Source organism: Solea senegalensis, linkage group LG20, assembly GCF_019176455.1.
Source record: "Solea senegalensis isolate Sse05_10M linkage group LG20, IFAPA_SoseM_1, whole genome shotgun sequence".
Classification (NCBI taxonomy): Eukaryota; Metazoa; Chordata; class Actinopteri; order Pleuronectiformes; family Soleidae; genus Solea; species Solea senegalensis.
In genome coordinates this window covers 9,417,749-9,445,559 of record NC_058039.1, presented here as the reverse complement: position 1 = coordinate 9,445,559, position 27,811 = coordinate 9,417,749, and the positions used below count along the sequence as shown (strand labels likewise).

Here is a 27,811-nt window from a genome sequence, read left to right as displayed (position 1 = left end):
GTTTTAGTGGCTGAATGTTGTGCTTTTGATTCATTTCTGACTTCTCAGAGAAGAAGCCAGTGAGCCGTCTCAAATTTGGATGTAAAATGTGAATTCAGTTTGTTATTTGCCAAATAAATAACATTTTTAGTTTGAAACAAGCTTTTTTGAAAGATTTCTAAAATATTAATGTTGTCTCGTTTTTTACAACAGGTGGTCTAAACACATTTCTTAAGCATTGTATATTAAATGTTGATTAGCAAGGGATCAATTTACACATATACAGGTAAATGAGCATGTTTTTAATATGTTTGCAGATTATAAAACATGAAAGAAATGTCCAAAAAAATAAATCATTAGATTAAATTATTAGATGTTAAGAAGTTGTCAGTTTCACCACCTCAGGTCTCTAACATGAAATGTCTTTATTGGACAAATGCAGCCTGTGTGGAACTGTTTTTCAAAGATGAGGGTTGGTTTTCTTCTGTTTTCCTCTCTTACTATTTCTGGTGTCATGAATTATTGATGGTGAAAAAGAGGTTTTCACTGTACAGTGACGGCACAAGCAGGCCCGTGCTCCCTGTTCTGACCCCATTTTCTGTGTTTAGCCACACACACAATTTGCACTCAACCCTTAACCCTTAAGGGAGCAAGGTAATCAGAACTGGCTAATTTGGGTTTTATCCTCTATTATACATGTCCACAGCGGATAAATTAAATCGATCAGGACATATTTTAATTGCCGTGGTCCGTTTCTCGGCTGTGAGACATATGTTGGTGTGTCATATTCATTTCTGAATCGTCTTCCAAACACACGGCACGAGGAGCAAACTGTGGCTCAACATTAACAACTAAATAACTCCGCTTCTCCCATGATGATGATGACATGGGTTTAGCAGCACAGCTAAATATTCTACATTATTATATTCTATAATATTCTGATTCTAGTGTCACTACCACCCAAGATTCACCCCAAATCTCAGGTGAACCTGCAAAGTTTTCTGAAAGGCTGAATCTAGATTCCACCTGTTCTCTTTCAATTTTCATTGTATCTCTACTGGCACTTTTTCCCAGTTCTAGCATGACTTGGCTCAGCACAGCGCTACTCTACCCTGCTCCGTCCAAGTTCCAAGTGAGCCGAGCCAATACTAAAATGTGACGTCAACAGACTGCCGGGCATGTCTGCACACGCTGAGGAGGTTCTATAGTAAAGGAAAACAACGTGCCCGATACCAAACTGTGTCGAGTCGAGCCGAGCCAAGCCGTGCCATGCTTCACTCAGAGAACCATGGTTAATGTTCCCTCTCAACATTCCTTTCATCTCACTCAATGTTTCAGAGAACAAGGGAATAATTCATTAATCTTAAGTTTGAGATCCATATGGGTCCATATGCACAAGAGTGAGTTATAAGAAATTAAAATCTTCATATGTATGAGTACTGTATGTATGTCATTCTCTGCACGTGTATTACCGGGCTGCTCTCCTCACTGGGTGTGCGAGGCTCCTGTCGGCTTGTTTCTGTTGCCTCAGAGTCCTGCTCTGATACTGTAACCAGTCAGAAACAGAGTAAAGTCACACTGATAGAATTTTCGTTGTCAACACACGTTCTCATAACGCACAAATTACACAGTTACTTACAAGCTTTGCGTGTCTTTCGGGCGAGAGCAGCCGCCAATTCACTTTGTACCTGTGAGAAGAAAACGCAGATATTAAAAATATTTTTACGTGATAAAAAAATGTGATGTTTATATATTTTATCTAAATTCTCAGAGTCACGTGCACATGCTCACCGTAGACGTGAGCCTCTCGAGAGCCTTCATCTGCAGAATCTCACTGCAGATGTCCCTGTTGCCTTCAGAGTCCTCCTCTGACCTACAAGTCACACACACACACACACACACAGCTTTATTCACAAAAAACAAGTGCAAAACACAAAACTCTCTGCACTGCCCCCTGGTATGCATGTTAACTACACCGATTTAAAATAATAAAAGTAATGTAAAGTTATAGCGTCACACCACATGCGTCTTGTGTTTGATGTCTTTTCTTTGTATCAAATATCTCTCGGCTCTTTTAAGTGGTTAAAATGTCTCCCAGACACACCCTACCACTGATGTTAGTGAGGCTGCATGTGCGGCTGTGTGTGAGTGTACATAGATGTGTTGCTGCTGCTGCTCTCTTCATGCAGGAGTCCATCTGTGAATACAACTTAATGAGAGAAGGTGTGTGCTTTTGGTTAGTGTGTGTGTATACACTTTTGGTTATGTTTTTGTCAATTCAGACACACACAGACACAGACACACAGACACACAGACACACAGACACACACACACACACACACACACACACACACACACACACACACACACACACACACACACACACACACACACACACACACACACACACACACACACACACACACACACACACACAAACTCAACCCTATGGCACTCATTTAAATTGTGGAGGTAAGACGATGTGTTGAGTTCTATGTTCTATGTTTGTGCTTGCAAGCGTGTAATCTGTTTAAATAATGATAGATGCAGAAGTGGGAGAGATGGTGATCACATGCAGCACTCACCACTTCATCGGCTCTGGCACAGATATAGAGAGATAGAGGCAGGTAGACAAAAAAAAGCAGCAGTTTGGTTGCTCTTTTTTTTTTTTGCTGAAACTGGCTGTGACCACTTTCCCTTAAAATAAGAAGACTGATGATGTGGCCAAGCGAGAAGAACGTGGGCAAAGATATATATATATACATATATATATATGTGTACACACGTCAAATTGTCATGGCGGTTTAATGAGTATTTTGTTAATGTTTCTGTTTCTCAACAAATGCAGAGCTCCATTAGTGGATCATGAAATGTACAAAGTATATTATGAGCCATCACGCTAAATGCATTCTTCTCAGGGTCATTAAGTTTTTTTGCTTTTTTTTCCTTGTTGCCTGAGCTCATTTGGTAATTTGGTGACTCAACGTGAGCCTGAATGCACCACAGCTCGAACACAGACACAGCGGGTGGTGTCACCAATCATTAAGCAGCCACGGGGTGGCATTAATAGAGAGAATTAACATGACCAGTGGTGGCCCTTCAGAGGTGAATACAACGTGACCAACTCAAGTCGTGTCAGGTCATCTTTCTTTTTGCAACACCTTCCTATATTAATTGTTATTGACTGATGTCACCTCCACCCATAGCAAACAATAACGGGTGTAAGTACACATGATGTACTTACTATTCAGTGAGTATACAATGTGGGGAAATATGGACAGGGACGTGACCAACTCAAGTCGTGTCAGGTCATCTTTCTTTTTGCAACACCTTCCTATATTAATTGTTATTGACTGATGTCACCTCCACCCATAGCAAACAATAACGGGTGTAAGTACACATGATGTAATTACTATTCAGTGAGTATACAATGTAGGGAAATATGGACAGGGACATTTTTTTGTCATTAATCCTCAATGCTAACGCAGCACATACCCGTGCCGCACGCGCACACTCGGTAAATTGCCGTGGAAATAATACACAAATCCTTATAAGTCACATCTTCAGGCTTTACAATATGTGTTTTTTCATCTTATGTGTTGTTGAGTCAAAGATATGATTAATTTTTCGCGGTTATTGTGCATATATATGTTCATAAAAACAAGCTAAGTGAACAAATTTCACAAATTCAAGCCAGTTTAAATAAGTACTTTTTGTTCAGGTGTGTTTATATAGTTGATGGAAATGGGGGGAAAAATTATTTAATCTGATTGCCTATAGGTTGTGCTGAAAAACAGGATATAAGACACTCTGTACTGCACATCTGTATCGACTCTATATGTATTTTTAATTCTCATACGTTTCCATCCATCCATTTTCTACCACTTAATCCTCCACAGGAGGGTCACGGGGGATGCTGCGCCAACCTCAGCTGACATAGGGCAATAGGCGGGGTCACACCCTGGACAGTCCCATAAAGTTTCCACTTTTGAAAATTCCCAGAACTTTGCAACCCGACTTACATCAGGTGTTTTCTCTCAATCTGCTTTACATCAGCGGGACAGGGATGAGGGTGGCAACATGAACGGGAGACAGGGACGGAATGAAAAATAGGGAGTCTCCGGGGACAATCGAGGAGAGACGCTTTCTTATAAAAGTCCAGCTATGGATGTTGCTTGACTTCACTGTTTAATCTTAATGATTTAAAGTGAATTACTACTAGCACAGACTGACTCTTACATTTATTTCATATTTTATAACCATTTGGGACAAGAAGCCTGGCATCATTGTCAAACATTAAAAAGACAGAATTTCAGCCTCACCAAATTCTGCTTCCTTGAATTAGAGTTTAAATGTGTCAATAATCCGTGCACTCCTGATGCTGAATCTGATCCTCTCCATGCATACACCCCACCCTACTCCTCATCCGCCAGTATCTCACACACACACTCTCTCTTTTCCTCTGAGCGACAGATTGAGTTCAGTTGCAGCCTCAGCAGGAATCCCACACACAAACGCAGCAAAGCAGGAAACTCTGGCCGTGTGTGTATTGTGTATGCGAGCGGTTGCCATCGTGTTCGTGAGTGATCGCGTCATCCATCTATATGTTTACGGGAATTTGCCCTGAGGATGTGAAGGTGTGTGCGCGCCTGCACATGAATGTGCCCCACATAAGCAGATTGAGGAGGGATTTGAGGAGGATATTCATGTGCGTGTGTGTGTGTGTGTGATGCAGTGACAGGAATGTCCCTGCCAAATGCCAAGAGTACCCTACACTTCCACCACAACACTCACTTTACACCGCGAATCATCCCGCAGATAAATGACCACAATCATTCATCGAAACTGGAAGCTTGTCACCTCAGCTTTGATATTTCACCACAGCGATGAGCTTCCACTTCAGGTCAGTGGAGATCGCCCTGCTGAATATCACAACTGAGTCACACTCACCGCCAGTTATCATCAACAGTCTGCAACCCGCTTCATGAATTGGTAAAACTATGGAAACACCAGACGTGGTACAACCATGACTCATTACAGCAAATAAATATGACTAACAATGATTTATTTCCCAATAACTCCATTGCGGCAGCAGAGGCTTAACACTGAGTCACCTAAATGTGTTGAATAAAGGCGAGTGTTGGCTCAGGAAAACCTCTGAAGTCGCCATTTAATATACTGTATGCTGTCTCTAGCAACATCCAATCATATTCATCCAGGTGTGTGTCACTGACAATAAAACCTGACACAAGCTTGGTTTTATTGAGAGCTCTCTACACAAAAACAAAATGTGTTGTGTGTGTTCTCTCTTTTTGCTGGAGGATTTCTGACAGAGAGATGAATTCAAACGAACTACATGATGTGGTCTATAACAGTGATTCCCAAACTGGGGAACTTGTGATGTAGAGGGTTACGCAAAGACAAAAAAACACATGATTTGCAAACCGACTGATTACACTTTGTGTGTTGAACTGTGTCAACTGGTGTTGGGAACTGGTCTACAATTAAAAAATGTGACATCCCTGCCATCCATCTATCCATACGTTAAATTAAAAAAAAATGTTATGACACTTACGGGCTATTAGCTCCACCTCCAGAGCGAAACTGAACATATGGGGCGAGTTGTAGGAGGAGTCTAACAGCCTCTGACCACTCCGACTCATTGGAGCGAAACTCGCAGGAAGCCGAGTCGCACTCCTCAAAGCTGAACTGGTAGTATGTGTTTGAGTCCGAAAACACCACCCGCTGGTCGACTGGAGAAAGAGCACAGACACAAACCGTAAACAAAAAACGAGTTAGTTTTGCCCACTTTGTATCATAAATCGAGCTATGCTACACAAATCCTACAGTATCCAATTAACAGTTAAAATGATATTATTATGTACTTCACTAAAATATTAGACACTGTATAAGGACGTTATGACAGGTTTTTGTCAGCATTGGTCTGTTTGTGAGCACAAAAACTCAAAAAGTTAAGAAAGGATCTTGATTACATTTCCTGAGAATGAAGGTCATGGCCTAAAGGAAGACATTTTGGTGGTGATGCAGACGTAATGACACTACAGATATCCCAAAAGCCTCTTTTCACTTGTCATTATTGTTATTACATGCTGTCAATTGTTTTTATATTGTTGGGGCCCTACTGTGAACATGACTGAAATGAGGGTAAAGGAAAGGCTTCAAGTTGTAGTGGATCAGATGAAGATGAATGTTTGGAGACCATTACAACATACTAATGTATTATTAATGTGGGTGAGAACCAGTGACAAGTCTTGATGCCTGGAAGTAAATGCTAAGTGGATTTCTCTCATAAACAAAGGGGGAAAAAAAATCAGTCGTTCATAATTTAAAATGGCATGTCTTAGTTCTATAGAAATAGCAGAGACATTGTGTCCACAATAAAACCAAACCTTTGTAACAGCTTTGGTGGATGAGTCAGATCAATGAACTGCACAAGAGCAGCACTCTTCATTCAATATTTTCTCAGGCATGTTTGGGTGTCATAACATGTTAGTTGTTAACATCGTCTAAGGCAAAAGAGTGACTGAAATTACTGGAAGGAATTTTGTAAATATATGGTTAATTAAAGCCACATTACAGTGCGGTTTGTCCTCGATTGTGGACCGAACAAGTAGTCGATTAATCGAGAAAATAATCAACGGATTCGTTGATTATTTTCTCGATAATGAGAAAACCTGCTTTAATTATTACAATAAACGCTGAAACCGATCAAATGGATTATTGAAATCGTTGACGATTTCAAATTTCGATTAATTTCAGTAATCGATTAATTAATTAATTGAGTCAACCCTAGTTTGTCTAAGTGAAACATCTCTCTCAGAAAAGCAATGAATTTATTCAAGTAAAATCAGGTTTGTGTGCTGGTGAATGAGAGACATTAAATTCATGCATCTGTTTACATGAAAATTACCTGTTTTCTTTTAGAAATGTGAACATTGTTGACAATATATAAGTTCCAACCCTGTGGCCTATGTGTATTTGAATGTGTGTGTGTGTGTGGTTGTGTTTTTACCCGACAGCAGGACTCCCAGCTCCAGCAGAACCTGCCAGACACGCACAGCGGTCGTCCGACAGCGCACATACACACACTGGTCGCACAGCCACTGCACCAGCTCCACGCCCACATAGCTACGCCTGTTTAAATACACACAAACAGAAACACACAGTCCGGCCGTACCGTTATATGATCCACAGACACACATCCATCCCCCCCAGCACAACGCTTGTCTGTATTTAATCAATAGCTATTGATTATTCATTAGACCTCTGTAAACCTTTGAAACACTGAAGAGTTCCAGTCTGCGTCCCCCTAAAGATAAACTGCTTCCATGTGTATGTGTAGTGGTGGTTAAAAGTGTCTGTGTATATGTGTCCAGGTGTTCACATAGTCACATGTGAGTGGTATGAGAGTGCATGTATTCCCAAACCATCTTACGGCCTGCTTTTGATGTCAATGTCACACTTGAGTGAGCGTACACGCTTCACTGGACGCGCGAGTTCAGCCCTGCACACAGAAGCAAGTGTACCTTATGATTCTGGCCAGGTGTATCTTGTCTTTAGCAGGGTAAGGTCCATGAGAGAGGAAGGCGTTCCTCACAGCGCGACCAGCGCATGGAAAACTCTGGGAGCAAGACTGACAAAAAACACACAACAAAATGCAAAATTCAATGACAAACCTCGTCATCTCAACATTGTTTCCGACATGCAGGCAACAACGCAGAGAGAGCGAGCGTGTCCTCGCGGGACTGTCACTGACCGACTTACAAGGACAGCTCGATTTTATTCCCCCTGAGGAATGAAACATTGACCGTGTCTACAAGCTCTGCAATAATCCTGCTATTGACTTTGCCACAAATAAGAGTGTATTTCTATTAGGCTATGTACAAAGGCCACTCGTTTTTTTTGTTCCATTGATATTCCCTCTACTTGCATAGAGTGGAATCCATGAACCAGCTGATGAGACTCCATTTGCACGATGGTAGAACATTATTGGTTCTACAAAGTTATCAATTCATTTACAAACGTCCAAACCTGATGATTTGATGGTTCCGCCTTACGGCTGAATAGGTGCCTTTTACAAAAAAAATGACACTTTTATAGTACAGTAGTAAAGCCATGTGGATCCTTTGGCCACTAGAGCCATTGTTGTTGCCATTCTAGGCGTGTTGCCTCCAAGTAACACAAATGGGAGAGCAAGGAGAACGCATGATGTACAATCAGGTACATGGAGGCACTGGGGAGGCATCTCCTTGAACACAATATTGCAGTATATGTGCGCACCTCCATTTTTGACAGGCACACACTTTTGATTTCACCATTGTGTCTTAATGCTCAGTGGAGGATTCACACCTCAGAGTGAAATCACTGATCCTTTGTGGAGCGGCAAGACGACGTCACCTGTGACCTTCAAACAGAGAGCCTGGATTCAGTCACGCTCACACAACCGAGGAATACTTCACCGATTACCATTTAGCTTTGTATTACTAGAATAAGGGTAGTATATAGTATATAGTTATAGTTACTTCCCAACCTCAGTTTCCCCCGAGTTGAGGAATATCTTCATTCTTTTCTTTGTTACGTGACCACCAGTGACACATTCCCAGAATGTCAACAGTGTCCGCCATCTTTGCTAACAGTTACACTAACAGGACAAGTGTCACTGGTGGGCACGTAACAACAAAAAGAATGAAGATATTTATTGACTCAGGGGAAACTAAGGTTGGGAAGTAACTACTCATATATACTACCCCTACTCAAGTAATACAAAGCTAAATGCAAGTATTCCTTTATGTTTGACTCAGAGCAGCTAAAATCCATCATTAGAAAATATCTTTTTAAAAAGTCTTCAGTCTTGGCAACATCACGATGGTTTAGTGTATCCATGGTATTATAATGAATAATAAATTAATCGAGTGAAACACTGCTAAAGAACTAAACAGGCATTGGGTGTTTTTTGCCCAGGTTTAACAATTTCATTTTTTACATAATGTTTTCAGACATGGAAGCCAGTTATTCCCATGTAAGATATTTAAGACCTGACATACTTTTCAAGTGTTCAACAAATAAAGACTTGTGGGTGTGTTTGTGTGTATTTGTTCAAAATATGGTGGAAAGAGCCCACAGTAATATCACCAATGACATCACCTGTGTTGAGGCAAAACAAACACCAGCAAAACTAAAGAGATGACATCATCTGTGTGTGTGCGTGTGCGTGTGTGAGCACACTCACCTTGTGTACTATAGGTCCCGTACTCGGCCCAGGAATAGTGTCAGGTGATTGCTGAAGAGACAAAGTACACGTCAGCCATCGGAGCCAAACAATAAACACAGTAAACAAACACACCGAGTTGTGAAAACACCAGTTTTATTTTACAATTCCTAAAGCATTAGTCAGGTTATTTTAAACCAAGTGTGGTTACAACACTTTGCTCTTACACAGACTGGTTTGGTTTTATTTGATGGCATGATGATGAAGTGTGTGATGATTAATTGTCAACTATTTTGATATAATCGGGTGTTTCTGATTGTTTTAGTACCAAAATGTGAATATTTTCTCATTTCTTTGCTCCATATAACAAAGAAATCATTAAATCAGAATCGGTTGGTATTGATCTGCTGCCATGATAAATCTCTTCATAGGTTCCTACCATCATGTTACCACATTGTTCCCTGGTCATACCCACTTCACCTCTACTTGGCCTATGAGGAAATAAGCTCTTAATCTTTATGGATTATTATGATGCCAGGCAAGTTGGATGACAGCTGACATGATGGTGGCAAACCTCACAAAACAGATTTGAAATGATGGCGAGTGTTGGATTAAGTTGTGTAACTGGGCTCAAACAACAGGAATGAAAATAACTGAGGCAGATACAGTAAATAATAAATTTAGAGTTTCTAAAGTCTAAATGACCAGACAGAGACATGAAAAATTACAAAAAAATTGAATAAATCATACTTGGTACCAATATCACAAGGAAAATACCAGAGGGAAAAATGGCTGGGAGGGTAAAAAAACAACACAAGGTACTAGAAATTGGCACAGAAATGCAGATACTGAACACACAGGAAGAGATTGAAAGAATGAGACACAGGGGAATCACATCAGGGGGAAGCAGATGATTTAAAACGCATGAAAACAAGGAGTGAAATGTGCTGAAATGAGACTAAGAAGAGGAGACCCCTTTCAAATCTGAACAGGAAATCATGATTAAAAAGCAAACAAACATGAGCTCAAACAAGCGGAGCGTTACGTAATGCATGAAAAGTGAAAATGCCACTTTGCTCGAACATCTGTTTCAGTATTTAACTGCAGCTTAAAATTCAGCATGATGTAATTTAGTAACACCTTTGCTCTGTTGCTAAAATAAAACATTGCTATAAACGTTTTTTTGCTGTGTCATTTCTTTCACACAATAAGAAGTGGGGCTGAACGAGTATGAATAAATATCCAAATTGTGATAGTTTTTGACTGAAATGTGACGGCGGTATGACTCACAACATCAGAGGGAATGGTTATTTTATATACAACATACTTAAAATGATACTAGTGCAGATCTGTGAGAAACAAAGATGTTTTCCTCAGTCTATAGAATATGATGTGTGTAGGTCAGGACAATATTTCATCTAAAATGGTAATTGACACACATTTTGGCTTAAGAAATTAGAAAATTGCAGTAGGCTATATATTGCGATTTCGATAAAATTTCGATTAATTGTTCAGCACTAATAAGAAGATAATAAAACTGAACAGGTTGTATAATTTCTTGTGGTTTATCTGTTATTTTATTGTACGTTTCATTTCTGCCATATGATTGTATGTTTTATTATTTTATGTAAAGCACTTTGGGTATGTTGTAGGTGCACATGGCTATATAAATAAACATTGATTGATTGATTGAATCACAGTGAATTTATGGGTAAGAAAAGAGATACTGATATCTGCTTTGAAAACCCCACAGTACCCCTTAAACAAAAATACCAACTGTAAGTTAGTAAGTAAAGCAGGATCAGTGACAGAGTTGTGTGTGGGGGTGTGATTCCCTGAGGAAAGCATCCACTGCTGCCCTCCTCCTCACTCAGACGGACCGTTACCAACCACCACATGACGACGGACACAGAGCATGCACGAAAAGCAACTGTGGAAGATAGATTTAGAGAACAGAGAGAAGACTGTACAATGAATAATAACAGGGGAAAATATGAGAAGTGATATGAACATGACAGATGGAGAGGGAGAGATATGAGGAGGGTTCTTAATTGTGAAAGAGAAAGAAAAAAAATGAGGAAGACAGGAAGAGATAATGGGAGTAACGCTCTGTTGTGGCTTTCAGTTGTAAGAAAATGGAGAAGAGGGATGATTAGAGAGAAATGGAGAAGTGTATGTGATCCTCATTAGAGCGATGATATTGCCCGGGGATGTCTGTCTCCCTCTCACACAGACACACACACCTCATTCAAAACAAGTGACTAACACAACCTACACTTCATTAGAGAAACGGCATCAACATGTTGGGTTGTGCACTTATTTAGTTCAAGAGTAGATGATCAGATTCACCAAATGTATAAATAGAGGTGTGGGGGGATATTTTATCAATATTTTATTACACCCTGAATACCAACACCGCTACAGCTCACAAATGATCAGATTTGTTTAATCATCAAAAACCATTGTAAAACATCTCGCGGTTGTACAAATGCCTGAGTGCAGCACTCTTTGTTAATTGAGTGCAGTCTCGATGCTAAGATTGCTAAGTGCTTGTAACTGCTGCTGACGGTAGCTTCATATTTACGACATAGATGGACCCGGATTGATTTAACTCAGGGCAAGAAGAAAACAAAGAAGTGCATTTTCTAAAAATACTGAACAATTAGTTTAAGACTGGCCCTAGTCAGCAAATAATAAAGCTGTAAAAATCACAGCTACAAAATGATCTGGAGGAGGACAGAGAGAGACAGAGACAGAGACGCAGATACAGTCAGCTCCTGCTCTCTGTGATCACCTTTATCTTGATTTCAATAAAGATAACGTTCATGATTTATTTATGTCTACTGAGACAACAGTGGTATGTAAACATAGTCGACTGATCAGGGTTTTTCTATGGCCGATGTCGATGTTAAGAAATCTTTTCTTGGTCCATATATGTAGCTGATTGTTTTCCTCCATCTGAAAAAATGCTACTGTTTAATGATAACAAATAAAACCAAAAGAAATTGCTGAACTTTAGAGACCACCACCAATGATCTACCTCTATATTTATATCTATACTAGGGCTGGGTAATAATTTAGTAAAATAGTAATATTTCAGTGGAAATATAAAAAAGTTTTAACATGATGTTATGAGCACAATTTGACTCTAATTGTATTATTTCTATTTAATGTTTTGACTTAGATGTGTTTAACAAGAGCTTTTTGTTTCTAATACCACAATTAATTTGACCACAATTACAGTGGATCGACTTTAACTGGCATTTTATCATGACAATCAGCAATACTGTCTGATTGGATTTAATTTGACTTGAGAGATGATCTTTCAATTAACTGATTAGTCAGTAACTATAAGTAACTTTATTGTTGGGTTTTTGCACTGTTGACTTAAAATCCCTGTTCGGTGTAGAGTAAAGATGTGATCTTTTGCCGTTTGTGTGACAGCAGTGTTTGGACTAGAATATAAGTAGAGCACACAGCCAGCCATGCACACAGACTAAATAAATTGTTTCTGACTGTTGCTCTGTCTGTCTCACTCCTTCTTTCTCTCTCGTCTCTGGCTCTGTCACTGTAGGTTATCTCTTCATCTCTTTGTCTCCGCGTCTGGTGAACACAGATCTCTGGAGGGCTCTTTGTTTCTCCACCATCACAAGTTACTCCTCACAAACACAGTCCAGGGCAGGCAGACACACTGTGCCGCAGAGGTGTTTAATTTAAACTGTATCACACAACCAGAGAGAGAGAGAGAGAGAGAGACTGTCTGTTGGTCCTGAGCCTCTTTGTCTGAACTGGAGGGGGGTTCAGCAGATACAGCCCATCAGAACACCAGAAGCCAAAAAGAGAGTGATAGAAGAGAAAAGGAGGAAGGAGAGCTTTAAAGAGAGCACTCGTGCCGACATGCTTATCTCTGTGATGACTTCAAAGTGTGTGTGTATACACAGAGAGAGAGAGAGGGAGAGAGAGAGCAAGGTCATTATCTGTAAGAAATGGATTACACACAGACACACACTCACTAATTCGCTCCTAAAAATGGAGACATGCAAGAAGCTATAGCTAAAAAAACTCACTTGCATTGACTTACATTCATTTCCTGGAGACTTACTCCAACCTTAATGACCACAAACCATAATTACTACTGACCTAATCCTAACCCTGACCTCTAACCTTCGCCATAACTCTGATGTCTTCACCTTAAAATCTAGTTTACACAGTCACATTATGGGGACAAAAACACAGTCCCCCATAATGTGACTGTGTAAACAGGTTCAGGTCCCCACAACACAAGGAATACCAGGTACACACACAGACACTAAACCAACAGCCTATCTCGTCTGCCTCTGCATAACCTTCACCACACCCACACACTTTCGTTGAGCATCTAGAGGAGGTGATGTTATTTAATGTGTTCATTTTGAAGTTTAAATTGGTTAAAAATTAAAAAAGAAAAAGAAAAGAAATTATAGTCAGTGTCAAGATTTATCATTTTGAATAAGTAAACAAGCTTTTATTCATTTTAGTAGACTATAATTCAAACAGTTTTGAGACACTGACCTATATTAGAGATTATAATTGTCTATTCTACTACTGTAGGGGTTGGGAATCACAGGGTGCCTCACGATACAATACCACAATACTAATAATCATGATACAATTCTGTGATAATGATAATCCATGTGTCCTGGATGCAATCAGGACAAGTATTGCGACGGTAGCTCCACACAGGTCAATTTGACTCATCCATGTTAGTGGATGATAACAAATGCTCATAGAAGTTGATAATGGCAGATATTAAGATTGGTATTATGTATTATACGTATTAGGATACAATGTGATACATGGTCCACGATACCATTAATATCACGATACAACGTTTCTGTCATAATCAAGTATTGACACCTGGCGAGCGAAAGTGGCAGGGACAGTTTACTTTAGAGCGCCTTAATTTGATAATTAAAATATCGATATTTTCCCTGGCGTATTGATTATTGTATTGCATGAGGAAGGAAGCCGATATAACACCAAATCGATATTTTGACACATCCCAATCTACTGTATATTGTTCCCTCACTGTCTTGCACATAAATTGCATGTATTTTCACATAGCCTCAACGTGCAACGCCCATTTAAATTGTAGACAAAGTTCGGAAGCAACATAAGCACACTGTGCAAATCCTTTCAGTCAAATGTAGAAGTTGAGTCCGTGTGATGGAGTGAATTTTACGATGGTAAATAAGTGTGAACATGTTGAGAGTCTCTCTAAACTCCACACTTGCCTTTTCATGGGTTTTTTTTTTATTGCTATGTAAAAATGCAGTTACGGATGCAAAAATATTGCTGGCGGCCATAAAAAACAGATCATAAGCCACTTTTCTGCTGCATATGTAACGCGGAAATAAGATAATCCTCTGAAGACTGTCGGCAACTTTCTGCATCTCAGGGTTTACATCGTGACAGCAACAATCTCATTTTACAGCCTGAGCAGCATTCTGGACATTTGTATTCATCATTTTAAATATTCATGTATATTACATATTTCAAATCATTGGGTCTGACTTAACCGTAGTCATTGTGTACATGTACTACTGCTTTGATGAACATTCTTATTTTAATAAATTGTATAATTTTACAATCACCTAATTATATGAATTCTTGTTTTCATTACCCATCAATGAGACTTTTATACTTTATACATTTCTGACCACCATGTCTTTACAATAGCCCACAATGGACAAATTAAACATCATTTAGGCTTTGATGCCAAGTAAAGTCAACATAGGTTCTCCATCACAGTTGGAAAGGAAGGGTGAGGAATAACCAGCTGCAACATGCAACTTCTCCAATAAATGTGACAACACGATTTGGTGATATATCGTCGTCCTTCCTCGTGCAATACAATAACCGATACGTGAGGGCAAATACCGATATTTAAATGAACAAATTAAGTCCCTGCCAGTTTCACTACTTCTTGTCTCCTCACAGTGGCGCTGCTCAAATGAATGAAACTTGGGCTGAAGGTACCTGGCCGAAGAAGAGGGAGTTTAGAGCTAGCGTCATATTACGTGTCCTGATTGCATTCAGGGAAACATGGAGCAGCAAAGGTGCATACAAGCAAAACGTCCTATTGATGACAGTTTTTTTTTAGCAGTAGAATCCCCTTCTGAAACCGTTTGTGTTTTTAGCCATGGTGCTGCTGTGCGAAGTTGCCTCGCTTTAGTTACGCTGTGTGCTTCTTCTGCCTTGCCTGCTCATGTGCGACATAAAATGCATTACTGTGTGTGCAGCGGGGGGGATGCTGCCACAGACACAAGGCAAAAGGCTTCACCAGCACTGTGCGAACCCATTTAAAAGTTTATGCACTACAGCTTTAAAACTCCCCAATTATAATCAATATATGAATGACTATTATATGAAGGCTTCATTGATGACTCATTAAAAAAAAAAAAACTCAGTCAACTCTGCCAAACACACATCACACACACTCATCATCTGTTTTGGTGTCAGGAACAAAAACATAGAAGAAAAACTGTTAAACTGGTTATAGGAAAGTGACATGAGGGCACTGGGTAACTAAGGAAGAAATGCTGTTAACTTTAATAGTGGGCTCATATACATATGTTTTACATACAAAGGGTGGAGTAACTTGAAAAGAATGCACTGCCAGGACATGAAAATGCAAAAACAAATCTAAATGTGACACCTGAATGATCTGCAGGTTACCGACTGTAAGTCTGTACAGAGCACTTTCACAAGTGCTGTAAAATGTTTGCAACTCTGTAAAGTGATCTGTCACATTAGAGCCAATAAAAGGACTAATAATTGAATGCCAGAGCAAGTCACAACAAAGATTAAACGCGAGACAAGATTCTCCAAGGTGAGGCTGCTGAAGGCGACAAATGGCTCAGTGCAAGGCAACAAAGTCAACGCTCTTCATGAGCGCGAGCGAACGCAGCTGAAGTCACCGTTTGCTTTTTAGCGAGTGCCAGGTGAGACATAGTAACTGCCAGCGTGGAGAGAAAACAGCCCATACCTTTACACCAGGCAGCTACCTACGCTTCATCACACTCACCCACACATGAACTCGTGAAATGAACAAAACCAGAAAAAAACAACTAACTCAGGAGAACAGTAATCTCCAATCATTAACTCATTATAGTGCGGACTGTATTGTTGTTTACACATTTAAAATGAACTGCAGGAATTACTATCCCTTGTTTTATTACAGTGATCAGACATGTGATAAGAATGCAGATAAAGAGGATCGTCTTTGTTTGCACGAGGACTGTCATGTTAATATTGCAATGTTGCCTTCTTTGCCAGATTTCTCTTGTATTGTAAATACATTATTTGTGATTGCAGCATATAAACAATGTTTAATTCATGCTGAAAATGTATTATATATATATAAATACAAATGCATGTTGACAAGCTGCACAGCCTTTGTGACAATATAATTTGGACAGGTGAGAGAGTAGCATTGTTACATCAGCTCTATGTTCACAGAAAATGAATAAATTATGGGTGATATTATATTCATCCATGTCATTTGCATTTGTGTTATTATGCAAAATATTTAGTTGGACCAAACATCAAAAGCAAAGGTAGATTTGTGATATGGGCAACACAAAATAATTACTTATATATAATGTAGATTATTAGGCATCACTTAAAATGACACGACATAATGTGTTCTATGGTCCAAAGAGGTTTGACACCACAAATGGTGCATATTTTTAGTCCCGCTGGCAGCAGAGGGACTAAAATTCCTGGCACCGTGTGTGTGATTCCCACAGAGGGGAATCGGGCACATGTTCTCCATTCTCTTGTGGCTGCCATCGCTGATGAAGACGAGCGGAGCTGACACGCTGAGCAGCTTGTATTTGGCTTGTCAGGTGTGTTTATTCCACATCAAGGCACAACAAGTTGCACAGATTTGCTGCTCCAGTGGGCCAATCATCACAGGGGGGTTGACCAATAATAATGAATTGGCTGGACTTGAATGAACCGGGAGTCTATAGGACGTGTGGACGAGTGGAACGTGTGAGTGTCTGCCACCTCTTCAGTCTGAGCAACGCAAAGAACATTGATTTGATTTCCACAAATTGTTGGAGTGGAGCAGGTAACTCAACAGGAAAATAAATGGCAATCATTTTGCTATGGATTTATTATTGAACTAATTCCTGAAGCAAAATCTTCAGTTTTGAGATGTGAGAACTTGCTAAAGTCTTGTGACTGATACAAAATATGACAGCCAAACTAATGCAAAAACTGATTAATTATGTGAGGTTTTAAGGTGTGTGTGTTCTTGTATGGGTATCTTTGTGAGGACCAAAGGGAGTGAGGTACATTTTGGGAAAGTGAGGACATCTTGGCTGGTCCTCACATTCTGTCAATGACCTTTGGGGGGACCTGGTTTAAGGGTTAGGGTCAGAAGTGGGTTTAAGGTAAGGCATTTAGTTGTGATGGTTAAGGTAAGGATTGTATTATGATCACGAGTGTCCTCACTATGAACGCTGCGCAAACGTGTGTGTGTGTGTGTGTGTGGTGAGGAGCTGAGTGTGTTGCCTTGACTACCAGAGTGTGAAGGTATGGTGTCCAGCTCTGGTTATTATGGATGTACTGTAGGATGTAGCACGCACGCGCACACACGCACGCGCGCACAGTCTCTGCGACATTGTAACGTAATGAAAACACCTGAGTCGTGACGTGTTTACGAAACAGCCCAGAGCGCTGAATGAGAGAACTCGCGGTTAAAAAAAAAAGAGCAATAAACGAACAAACCCCGCCGCTAACAGTCATTAAACACCAAACAGGGAAGGACAGTCAGCGGTCGCTTTGAATTACTCACGCTCTTCTTCCGCAGGTGCAGCCCGTGCTTCAGCAGCCCCGGCAGATCCCGGATTTTGTGTTTGAGCTGAGCCTGGTCCCGGGCGCTCCGGTTCCACCGCAAGCCCGCGAGCAAGCCGTCCTCTGCGGGCTCCGAGTCCTCCATGGCTCCTGTCCGTCTTGTGTCAGTCCTCAAGCTGTCTCCGTGGCCGCCGGTGGCGCCTGTTCGCCATTTCCCCCCTGCTCGTGCTTACACGCAGCGACCTGCATCTGCAACCGAATCGCGCGCACACTAGTTAACGACCTACTGAGTGAATCCGCAGCACGCGACGCTGCTGCTCCACCCAAAGGCTCGCGCGACCTACTTCTCTGTAGGCTGCCAGGTGTGTGTGTGTGTGAGTGAGTGAGTGAGTCAGTGAGTCAGAGAGAGAGAGAGAGAGAGAGAGAGAGAGAGAGACAGGTGCACAATGAAAACATTGCATCACTTCCACCTTTCATTCTCTGACCACTCATAGGAACAGTAGCCTAGGTTACGTTGACATTGTTATATTGTTATCTGTGTTGAACATGACACCATTTAGGTTTTCTGCTCATGTATGTTAAAATAAGGTAAACGCTAGTTTAGGTTATTGTTATATTATTAGTAGTAGTAATTAGCTGAGAAATAATCCTTTTTTTCAGTGTTTCTTAATTACATGTCATTTAGCAGACGCTTTTATCCATAGCGACTTACAAGGGAATTGAGTACAATCAGGGTGAAGTCGAACTTGCGACCATGATGTCTTTCACACACAGGGTAGCGGTCTTAACCACTGAGCCACTCCACACCAATAATAAAAACAGTTAATGAAACAAGTTGATTTCAGCGTCTTTAAGGACCAGCGTGTAAGCAATAGTGACACCTAATGGTGAGACTGTAATGCCGCTTTTCCACTACATGGTCCCGGCATGACTCACCTCAGCACAGCATGGCACCTTTTTTTTTTTGCTTTTCCATTAGAGATAGTACCTGGTACTTTTTTAGTACCTGCTGGAGAGGTTCCAAGTGAGCTGAGTCAATACTAAAATGTGACGTCATCAGACTGTGTGTCATCACTGGAAGAGTCGTGAGTGCGACGTCTGACACAAGAATCAGAGCGAACAATGCTGAACTGTAGAGGTCAGGATCCAAATGTGAGTAATTCCCTGTCTCTTTGTTCTCGTATGGAAGTGAATATCTTTAGGGAAACACTAATTTTCATTTTTCTGACATTTCTTTCTGGATCAGCAGAAAATAACAGACAGATTTTTCAGTAATCAAAACAATTGTTTATGTCGCCGCACTGATAAGGATATGGGTGTGTGTGTTTGTGTGTGTGGAAGGAGAGAATAGAGACAGGCTGAAGGCACTCTGTGCTCACCACATTACCTGGATCAAATTTCCATATGTAAACAAAGAGAAGCCATTGTGTGTGTGTGTGTGGGTGTGGTCTATTTAACCCATATTCAACTTCTAAAGCATGCGTTTGTTGTGTGGCAGTTGGTGAAGAAACAGTAGTGTTGTGGTGTGTCCACCAGGGGGCGCTGAGAAATTTTACATTTTACCCTAGATATTATGGGTGTGGGAAAAGTTGACAAATCAATTAAAATTGCTGGCTTCCACAAAATCGATATGTGTTTCTATATTTATTGTTGGTATCATCAATCGTGGGTTTTGAAACGTCATTTTCACATGGGTAACATAAGGCCCTGGGGCCACATACGACCAGCAAACCAGTTTTATCCGGCCCACCACCAGGTTACAGGTTTTTTTTAACCAAGAGTGAACATTTAAATATTTTGTGTCTGACATGGTGAGACTTATGAAGAAACACTGCAAACTCAGACTGTTTCCAGCCGGGCTTTTACTTTGAAATAGTCACAGGGAAGGAAATGTATCATTAAGTGTATTTCACAGCTAAATTGTGACTTTAAGATTTTGTGTTGGCATGTTGCATATAAAACATACTTTGAGGCCCTTCATGCAGTGTTGTAATGTAATTAAGTACAAATACTTACTGTACTTTACTTTGTTATTTATATCTCTAGCAACCTCAACATTTACTCTAACTATCTTTGTTACTCGTTACTACCATATACAATCAGAAGAAGAAGAAGAAGAGTTGGTAATGGTCTGTATTTATATAGAGCTTTTCTAGTCTTGATGAGCTACAGTCTTGAACACTACAGTTTTGCCATTCACACATTCACATGCTTCAACATGGGGTTAAGTGTCTTGCTCAAGGACACATATAGACCAGCAGAGCCACAACCTTCCAGTTGAAAGGCAACTCGCCCTACCACAGAGCTACCATGACTAAATCCTAACGCCTCACTTTTTTAATACTTTCGCTTCTAAAACTGAAGTAAATTTTATATCAGAACATTACTTTTGATACTTTAGTTCAATAAACGTCATATACTTTAAGACTTTTAATGAAATAATATTATAAAAAGTGACTTCAACTTCTACCAAGGTCATTTTCTGGTAAAAAATACTTGTACTTTTACTCAAGTATCCCTTTAAGGTACTTTATACAAGATTGACATCATGAAAGGAACATGTTGCTGTTTCACGTTTGCCTTTTTGATGGCTTCAGATTAAGGATCACGTTGGTAGGTGGGGCCTTTAAACTTCTGCACTTTACTTTACTTACTTTTTTTTAACTCTCCTTTAACTACTTACTTTTATCTGAAATAGTTTTTATATCCATAACTACGTGTACTTTTTATGCTGCTATTTGACCAGGACTCCCTGGAAAAGAGATCTTGTATCTCAACGGGACCTTTCCTGGCTAAATGAAGAAATAAAAAAAAAAAAAACAACCTGAGCCAATTATTGTTCAGCTCGTGAACTTCAGGTAATCGCTGACTCAGGCACCACGCATGGTGACCTTCACCTCAGCAAATATAGTGGGAATGGTAATGAAGGAGACGTTAGTCACACTTCTGCTTCTGCAGAGTTAAGGTTATTCGTGTGTCACAGATTGAGAAACAGGATAGAAATTCAGCAGATAGCAAAACGTCTGTGATTCAGTTCTATGTGTTTTTTTTGCTGAATTGTTTTTTTTTTTCTTAACTAATTCCTACATGAGCAGAGTTCTGAATCTCTGACACTTTGATGAACAACCCAACCATTCTCATTTTGAACTCGCCAACATAATGATGTGAATTCCTCCACCACCGCAATAGGAGAGATTCAAGTCTGTGCACCTTTTAGACGCAGCCAATGTTTTTTTATTCCGTAGCATCCATCACGAGCTGTAATGGAGTAGTGGGAGTTAAAGACATTCATTTGCTTTCACTGGCTTGAGAAAGCGGTGCAGCCCACATACGAGGCTGATTCAATATTATATTCAGTCTTATATGAAAGAGAATTCATTTGAATTCGGCAGATCCAAGGGGGTCTGAGCGTGATACTTAGATGATATAAAGCTGAGCAGAGTGCAGCCCGCGTGCACTGGGTTCATGTGTAGGAGTCAAATGTCGAGTCTGCTCTTCTGATAGGCCTTGTAATCTGGGATAATTGGCCCCTTTCAGGGGACACAGATTATAACGACGGCGTCGTTGTCAGACTTAATGGAGCGGCACATGGAACGAACACAAACCGCGTTATGGGGGGGGAAACCTCTTTTTTCCACTTGGATCCAAAGCCTCACTGTCACGTTAAATTCTGACGCGAAATGATGTTTTTACTTTCTCTGACGTTTTCACTTGATTTGATCTCGGCACACTCAAGAACACATACAGAGTACGTCATGCATAGGCTATAAACACATCATGATGATGTGTTTCAACCGGGTCACAATCCCGGGTCTGTACTAACGACTGCAACAGGGATCTGCAAGTAAATGTGGTCGAGGGCCAATTTTTTTGGAAGCAATTGAATATTTGGGCCAAAACCTTGGAATTACTGCTTCTTCTTTGAGCCTAACACATGCAAGTAGTTCTTTTACGGACATTTACTCCCCAAACCTGGCTGTTAACATGACAACAGCAGTGTTTTTAGTTTTATTTTTCAAACTAAACATTTAGTTTAGGTTAACTGTCAATTCTAGCAACATAATCTGTTTGGTTCAGGTGATATTTTTTTCCAGAATAAAAGCTCGGAACTCTGTGAAGCTGTGAAACAACTAGACACTTGATTCCATTTCAGAGATCAAACAAAAAAAATGCCTGCGTCTCAGAGCTTGAAATAATGTGTTAAAGGAAAAAGCATCAGCAAAAAATAGAAATAAAAGGCAAGAATAACGATTATGTAAAGAAATACTGATCATGTTTTGAACTCCTTTGTATCTGTTATCATATTCATATAAACTATGAAAATGTCATATATAATATATATTATTATTATTATTATTATTATAATAATAATAATAATAATAATAATAATAATACATTTTATTTGTAAGCACCTTTCAAACACTCAAGGTCACTTTACCCCTTTAAGAAAAGAAGATAAATCAAACAGACAAACATTAAGATGACATAAAATGGACACATTCAACACAGTAGATGGAGTTTAAAAAGAAATAAAAAGGCAAAATACAGAAAAAGATGGCTGAGGTGAACGGTTATATATGTAGATATAACATATTTGTGCTACTAAATAGGATCATTATTAGCACAAAACAGTGATATTTGGTGTTAGTTTTGCTTGATAAATGTTTGTGTCAGACTGAGAAGAAGGTTTTTATCACCACATTTTGTAAATTATTCTCTGAAAAACTAATATATATATATGTATATATATGTATATATATACACATATGTATATATAACTTATTAAATATAATAATTATTATATTATCAGACTGACAATTGGTGGATTTGTAATCACCACGTTCTCTCCACAGAAGCGTCCAGACACTCTGGACGGTCAGTTGCCTCAGTGGGGAGTTTCCACGTAGCACACGACCTCTAAGACTCAGCGGGTCGACACTTTGTATTCAGACTCGTCGCACGAGCAGCTGCATGAAAATAAGGAGGTGTGGGGGGGGGGAAGAGAAGAGAAGCGAAGAGAAGAGAGAGAGAGAAGAGAAGAGAAGAGAAGAGAAGAGAAGAGAAGAGAAGAGACGAGAAGAGAAGAGAAGAGAAGAGAAAGAGGCCTTGGACTTTTTGGATGATGGAATACAGTGTGATGCTCGGACTTTCTCTGGGGACCAGTGAGACAAAAGCAGCCACTGATACATGCACACGCAGCAAAATCAAACAGCACACTGTTTGAATGAATAAGCCCAGCATAGTAATTCATTGTCATATATAGTACTATACAGCACTGCAGGACAACATGAAGGTGCACAGGGAAATGAATGGATTATAGGGGGAGGGGATTAAAGGAGAAGATGGGGAAGGAAATAGTGAGAGCCAAACATGGAGGAGAAGGAGGTGGTAAACCAATTACCATAGGACAGAGAGAAAGAAAAAAAGACTTTCATCCCAAAACTGTCACCACATGCAAATCTACTATATTTTTTCTTTCATTCTCTGTTACATGAATAAAGTATCCACACACATTGGTCAGTCATCTCTCTTTATCACTCACTCACACACATTTTCAGAGCTCTCTTCAAACAAATCCACCCCGTGATTAAATATTGAAGAGCGCCTGTGGCAAACCGAGCGATGGAGATACCATTCCTCCAGTCTGATATGGACTCTCCTCGTTCCATGAGAAGAAGACGAAGAAGAAGAAGAAGCAAAAGAATAGGAGACAGGATAAGAGGGAAGAAGAGAACAGCATGAGAAAAAGGGGGAGGATGAGGAGGAGCAAAAAAAAAGGACGAGAGGAGGAACTGAAGAATTAGATGAGAAGGAAGTGCACTGAGCCAGAGGCTTAACACAATATGACAGTAGGAGTAAGAAATGTGAGCAAGGTTCACATTTGCACACTGTCAGTGTCAGCTTTTAGTTGATCAGTCTATAACTAAATAGACCAGAATGTCCCTGTTTCTTATTTTAATATTTTTATACACTAATACAGATTAAACTTAGTTGGAAACCACACATAGAACACACACATCTATTACTTTTCTTTTGTAAAACAAAGGGATTATTGAAAAAAGACTGAGGGCATCGTATTGTTCACTTGTAATCCCTTACTGTATATACAGTATGTCATACTCTGTCGAAATTTGGTGAAACACATATGAAACAAACTAAGATCCTATAATTAAACTTCAGAAAAGAGCATAAATAAAGTTGGATATCTGGAATCCACGAGTCAGATTTTCACAGGATATGTATATTCTAAAAGACTAGAGATACTAGTTATAAAACCAGAGGGAAAAAACTAGAATAAAATAAAAAAGAGAAGGAAATAATATAATTTACCAGGATTATTTACGTTTGGAACTACAGACATGTGTCAGTTTTAGGGGTAAAGGTATAGAAGGAACTCAGCCATGAAATTAAATTGTGTAAAATTCAAACAAAAGTTGGAAATATAAAACAATTCCAGTTCACAATGCAAACTGAAAGACTAGTGCTATAAGTGTAAGTGCAGTGTTGTATGTATTTTCTCTACAGTTCTGATTTTCTTGGGTTTTTCCTTGTGTTGTACAGGATTCAGTCTATTCCTTTTTCGATTATTGCCGTAAGTGTGTTAAATGATCTCACTTTCTGTTCACTTTTCATACGAATGTAACCGAAAGAAAGATATTCAGATTAGATTAGACTTTATTGATCCCACACTGTGGGGATTTAACTGCTGCTACCATGTTGCAGCAGTTAAAGGACAGAGAATGGAAATACAACAAAAAGAGAAAATACAAAGGTAGTTGTGCAAAGTAAGAAAGACAAGAATAAATAGACCAATAGAAAGATAAATGAACCTGTTTGGAGGAAAAGTAGGTCTACATTTAAAAAAAAGAAAAACCTTCTCCACAGCTTCTGAACAATCTTCAGGCCAATTGTAAGTTTCCAGCTGAGGCGATTAAAATGCCATTATAGATGATAAATATCTCACATCCCAGTAAACGCTGGAGCAGACTCTCAAACTTGAGTCCAAACATGTGCGTCCAAGAGCACAGACGAGAGGCCCCTGAGCAAATTATAGTCAGTGTGAAGGTTTAATACTTTTATTACTGTTATTGGACAGTTTCTGTGTAGCTCTGCCTCAGGATGTCCTTTCTACCATCATGCTGTGTGACTGCCATCTAGCAATAGACTCTGGGAACTGCGTATTTTTGCATGTTTCACCAGAGAATTGCACAGTAGGCATCAGTGTAATACTCTATATAATAATTAAACTCATCTTCACTTCTTTACGCTGTCTTTACAGTACTGTAAAGACTGCTCCAGTTACATTATTAGTGGATAGCACAACATCATGTTTGCCCTCAATTCATATTTTTGATCATTTCAACATCTCGTAACTCACAACCATAGGCACAGAACCAGTTGTACTGCAGTTTAAATACACAAATCTCTCCACTTTTACTACTTGTGATTGCATCAGTGATCAGTGTTACATTTTCACAATGCAGGAGTTTTTCAAAAAGCATCTCAGTGTGTCAGGTTTTGTCCGGATAACATGAACTAAAGTGTTTATTACCAGTGTGTCTGAGCTATAATTTTAGAAGATCTCAATCTGTATTTTGAGGGGTTTTCACACAGATTTTATTGGGGGGGTTCGGTAGCTTTGCAATCCAAGCTTTTGTATGAAATCACAGCAAAATTGGAACGAATTTGCCCGTACAAGGATTATCAATACAAGGTAAAGCTCACAATGAAAAAACACACTTCCTTTAATCTGAGTTTCATTTGTAAAGAAAGTTAAAAGGGGATCTGACCAATTTAGAAACCCAGAGTTCCCAGAATCTTTCCAGGGCTACAAGGGAGATGAAGATTTCCTTCATTGACAAACTATAAGTTGTGGGAAAGTTGGATCTATAACACAAGTGACGTGATAAACATCGAAAGCTATACTTGATTGCATGTCACTGGAGTGAAAGTGGGGAGTCGCACAATAAAAATAGATAAATGGGCCCATCCCTTTCTGAGTAACAAGAACTTCTGTGGAAGCAGGAGAGGAAGTGGAGCAAAAAAGACAAAAGGAAGCCATGACGGCTGATGAAATATGCTTACTAATGTTCTGTGGGGTGCATGTGTACAGCACTGAACACAACAGGGCATGTTTTGTCTAGTTATCAGACTTATGTATACACATAACTTGTATAATTCTGTAGTGTTTTAATGGAGTTGTCATGTAATTCAGATGACAGTCTGGATCTGACCGTTTTTCACTGCAGAAGAGGGAGATTGAGCAACTCTCAAACTCTCTCACGGTCTAGGTTTCATGATGCCGACTTCTTGACTCACACAGTGTCACATGTGATGTGGAATACATCAGTTTATCATAGCATTGGCGGTTCTTTGTTCGTTTCTTCCTGATAATGTTCTCAGAAACATACACAATTACTTTCCTTCAAGTGCAAAATTAAAATGAAAATGTTTTTGGTTTTATTCTCTCCACTCTGGATGACCTGAAACTGCAACCCAACATATTTTTTTTTATTCATAAATATTCAACTTTCAATGTTCAGCTCAATGTCAACATCACTGGGCGTATATCCTCAATTTCTGCAATAGTCAATATTTGAGGAGAAGGAATGTTCAATGTAACTGAAACACTTGTAAATCATTTCACCTCCATTTTCCACACTGTGGCGTTCAGCTAATTAACTGGTATTCACCTTTTTCAGTCAAGTCGAGTCTCTGCTTTAAATCGAGCAAGTTACAAGTCAAGTCGCATGAATACAGAGGACAAAGATGATTTACCAGGTATTCCACATTTTAAATGTGTTTTAAAAATTGTTTAATCTGTAACTGAAACACTGTATTACTCATACAATGTAAGGACTGCTTCATGGTCCCATACAACTGAATTATGAACAAATGAATTATTTACAAAAAAAGATTAGAGGATAAAAATGAAAATACATAAAACTACCAGAGCCTAAAATGTAAAGAATACTGACATTAAATTCCAAATAACCAGCTTCTGACCCACCGATACGTTAACTAGCGTTAGATTAAAGTAGATTAGTAACCAATTGACTTCCTGTCATTTTGTCTTTTGTGGGATTTGAAGATATCGCATGAAATTTCACATAGTGGTGTTGGTGTCGCTCGGTTGCCAGGTTGTACACGAGGCCGCAAAAGCAGAGACCCGATGTTTTCCATGTTTCAATATTTGAGAAAATGTAAATATTTCATCAGTCAAAGTCATTTTACTCAAGTTTAAGTCAAGTCGGGTCTTTAAATGTGTGACTGAAGTCAAGTCACGTGACTCTGATAGTTGTAGTACTTTACACTTAACATTGAAAGCTTGTGTGTGACTTCTGTCGCCAAAATACCTCCACCCCAGTTTTAGCCCCGAAAGAACGACTGCGGTCTTCTCTTTTTTCTCATTTATTTCACCTCACTTATGTTTTTAAGAAGTGCTGATAACTCCTTCTTTTTTCTTTTTTTTTTTTTACCAGCAAAGCTTCCGTCTTCCCTCCATCTGTCAAGATGTAAATCTATCTGTCTAAATAAACTGTCCACCCCCCCCCAAAAAAACACGTCAGGCGTAAAAAATAGACAGTGAGCTCCCCAATGAGTCTAAAATGGACATTTTTCAGTGATCACAGATACCACCATGAGCTATTTTAAAGTTTCAAACTGTCCACTGAAAGTACCAAAAACGGTCTCCGATCAAAAGTGGACACAAACCCGTCCTTACAACATCGTCAACAGAGGACACCAGACATCACATCA

The 27,811-nt window shown here is 39.5% G+C and overlaps 1 protein-coding gene across 1 annotated transcript in view; it reads right to left on the bottom strand.

Moving 5' to 3' along the window:
• The window catches only part of rapgef5a (Rap guanine nucleotide exchange factor (GEF) 5a), a 39,641-nt gene extending 21,210 nt beyond the window's left edge, over window positions 1–18,431 (bottom strand). Inside the window, exons 1-8 of the mRNA XM_044052902.1 lie at window positions 18,054–18,431; window positions 9,230–9,280; window positions 7,527–7,633; window positions 7,013–7,134; window positions 5,555–5,732; window positions 1,771–1,852; window positions 1,619–1,667; window positions 1,452–1,525 (exon numbers count right to left, since the gene is read on the bottom strand). Coding sequence (XP_043908837.1) covers window positions 1,452–1,525; window positions 1,619–1,667; window positions 1,771–1,852; window positions 5,555–5,732; window positions 7,013–7,134; window positions 7,527–7,633; window positions 9,230–9,280; window positions 18,054–18,197 — 807 coding nt within the window. The 5' untranslated portion in view covers window positions 18,198–18,431. The remainder of the gene's footprint in view (window positions 1–1,451; window positions 1,526–1,618; window positions 1,668–1,770; window positions 1,853–5,554; window positions 5,733–7,012; window positions 7,135–7,526; window positions 7,634–9,229; window positions 9,281–18,053) is intronic.
• Window positions 18,432–27,811: the final 9,380 nt, after the last annotated feature.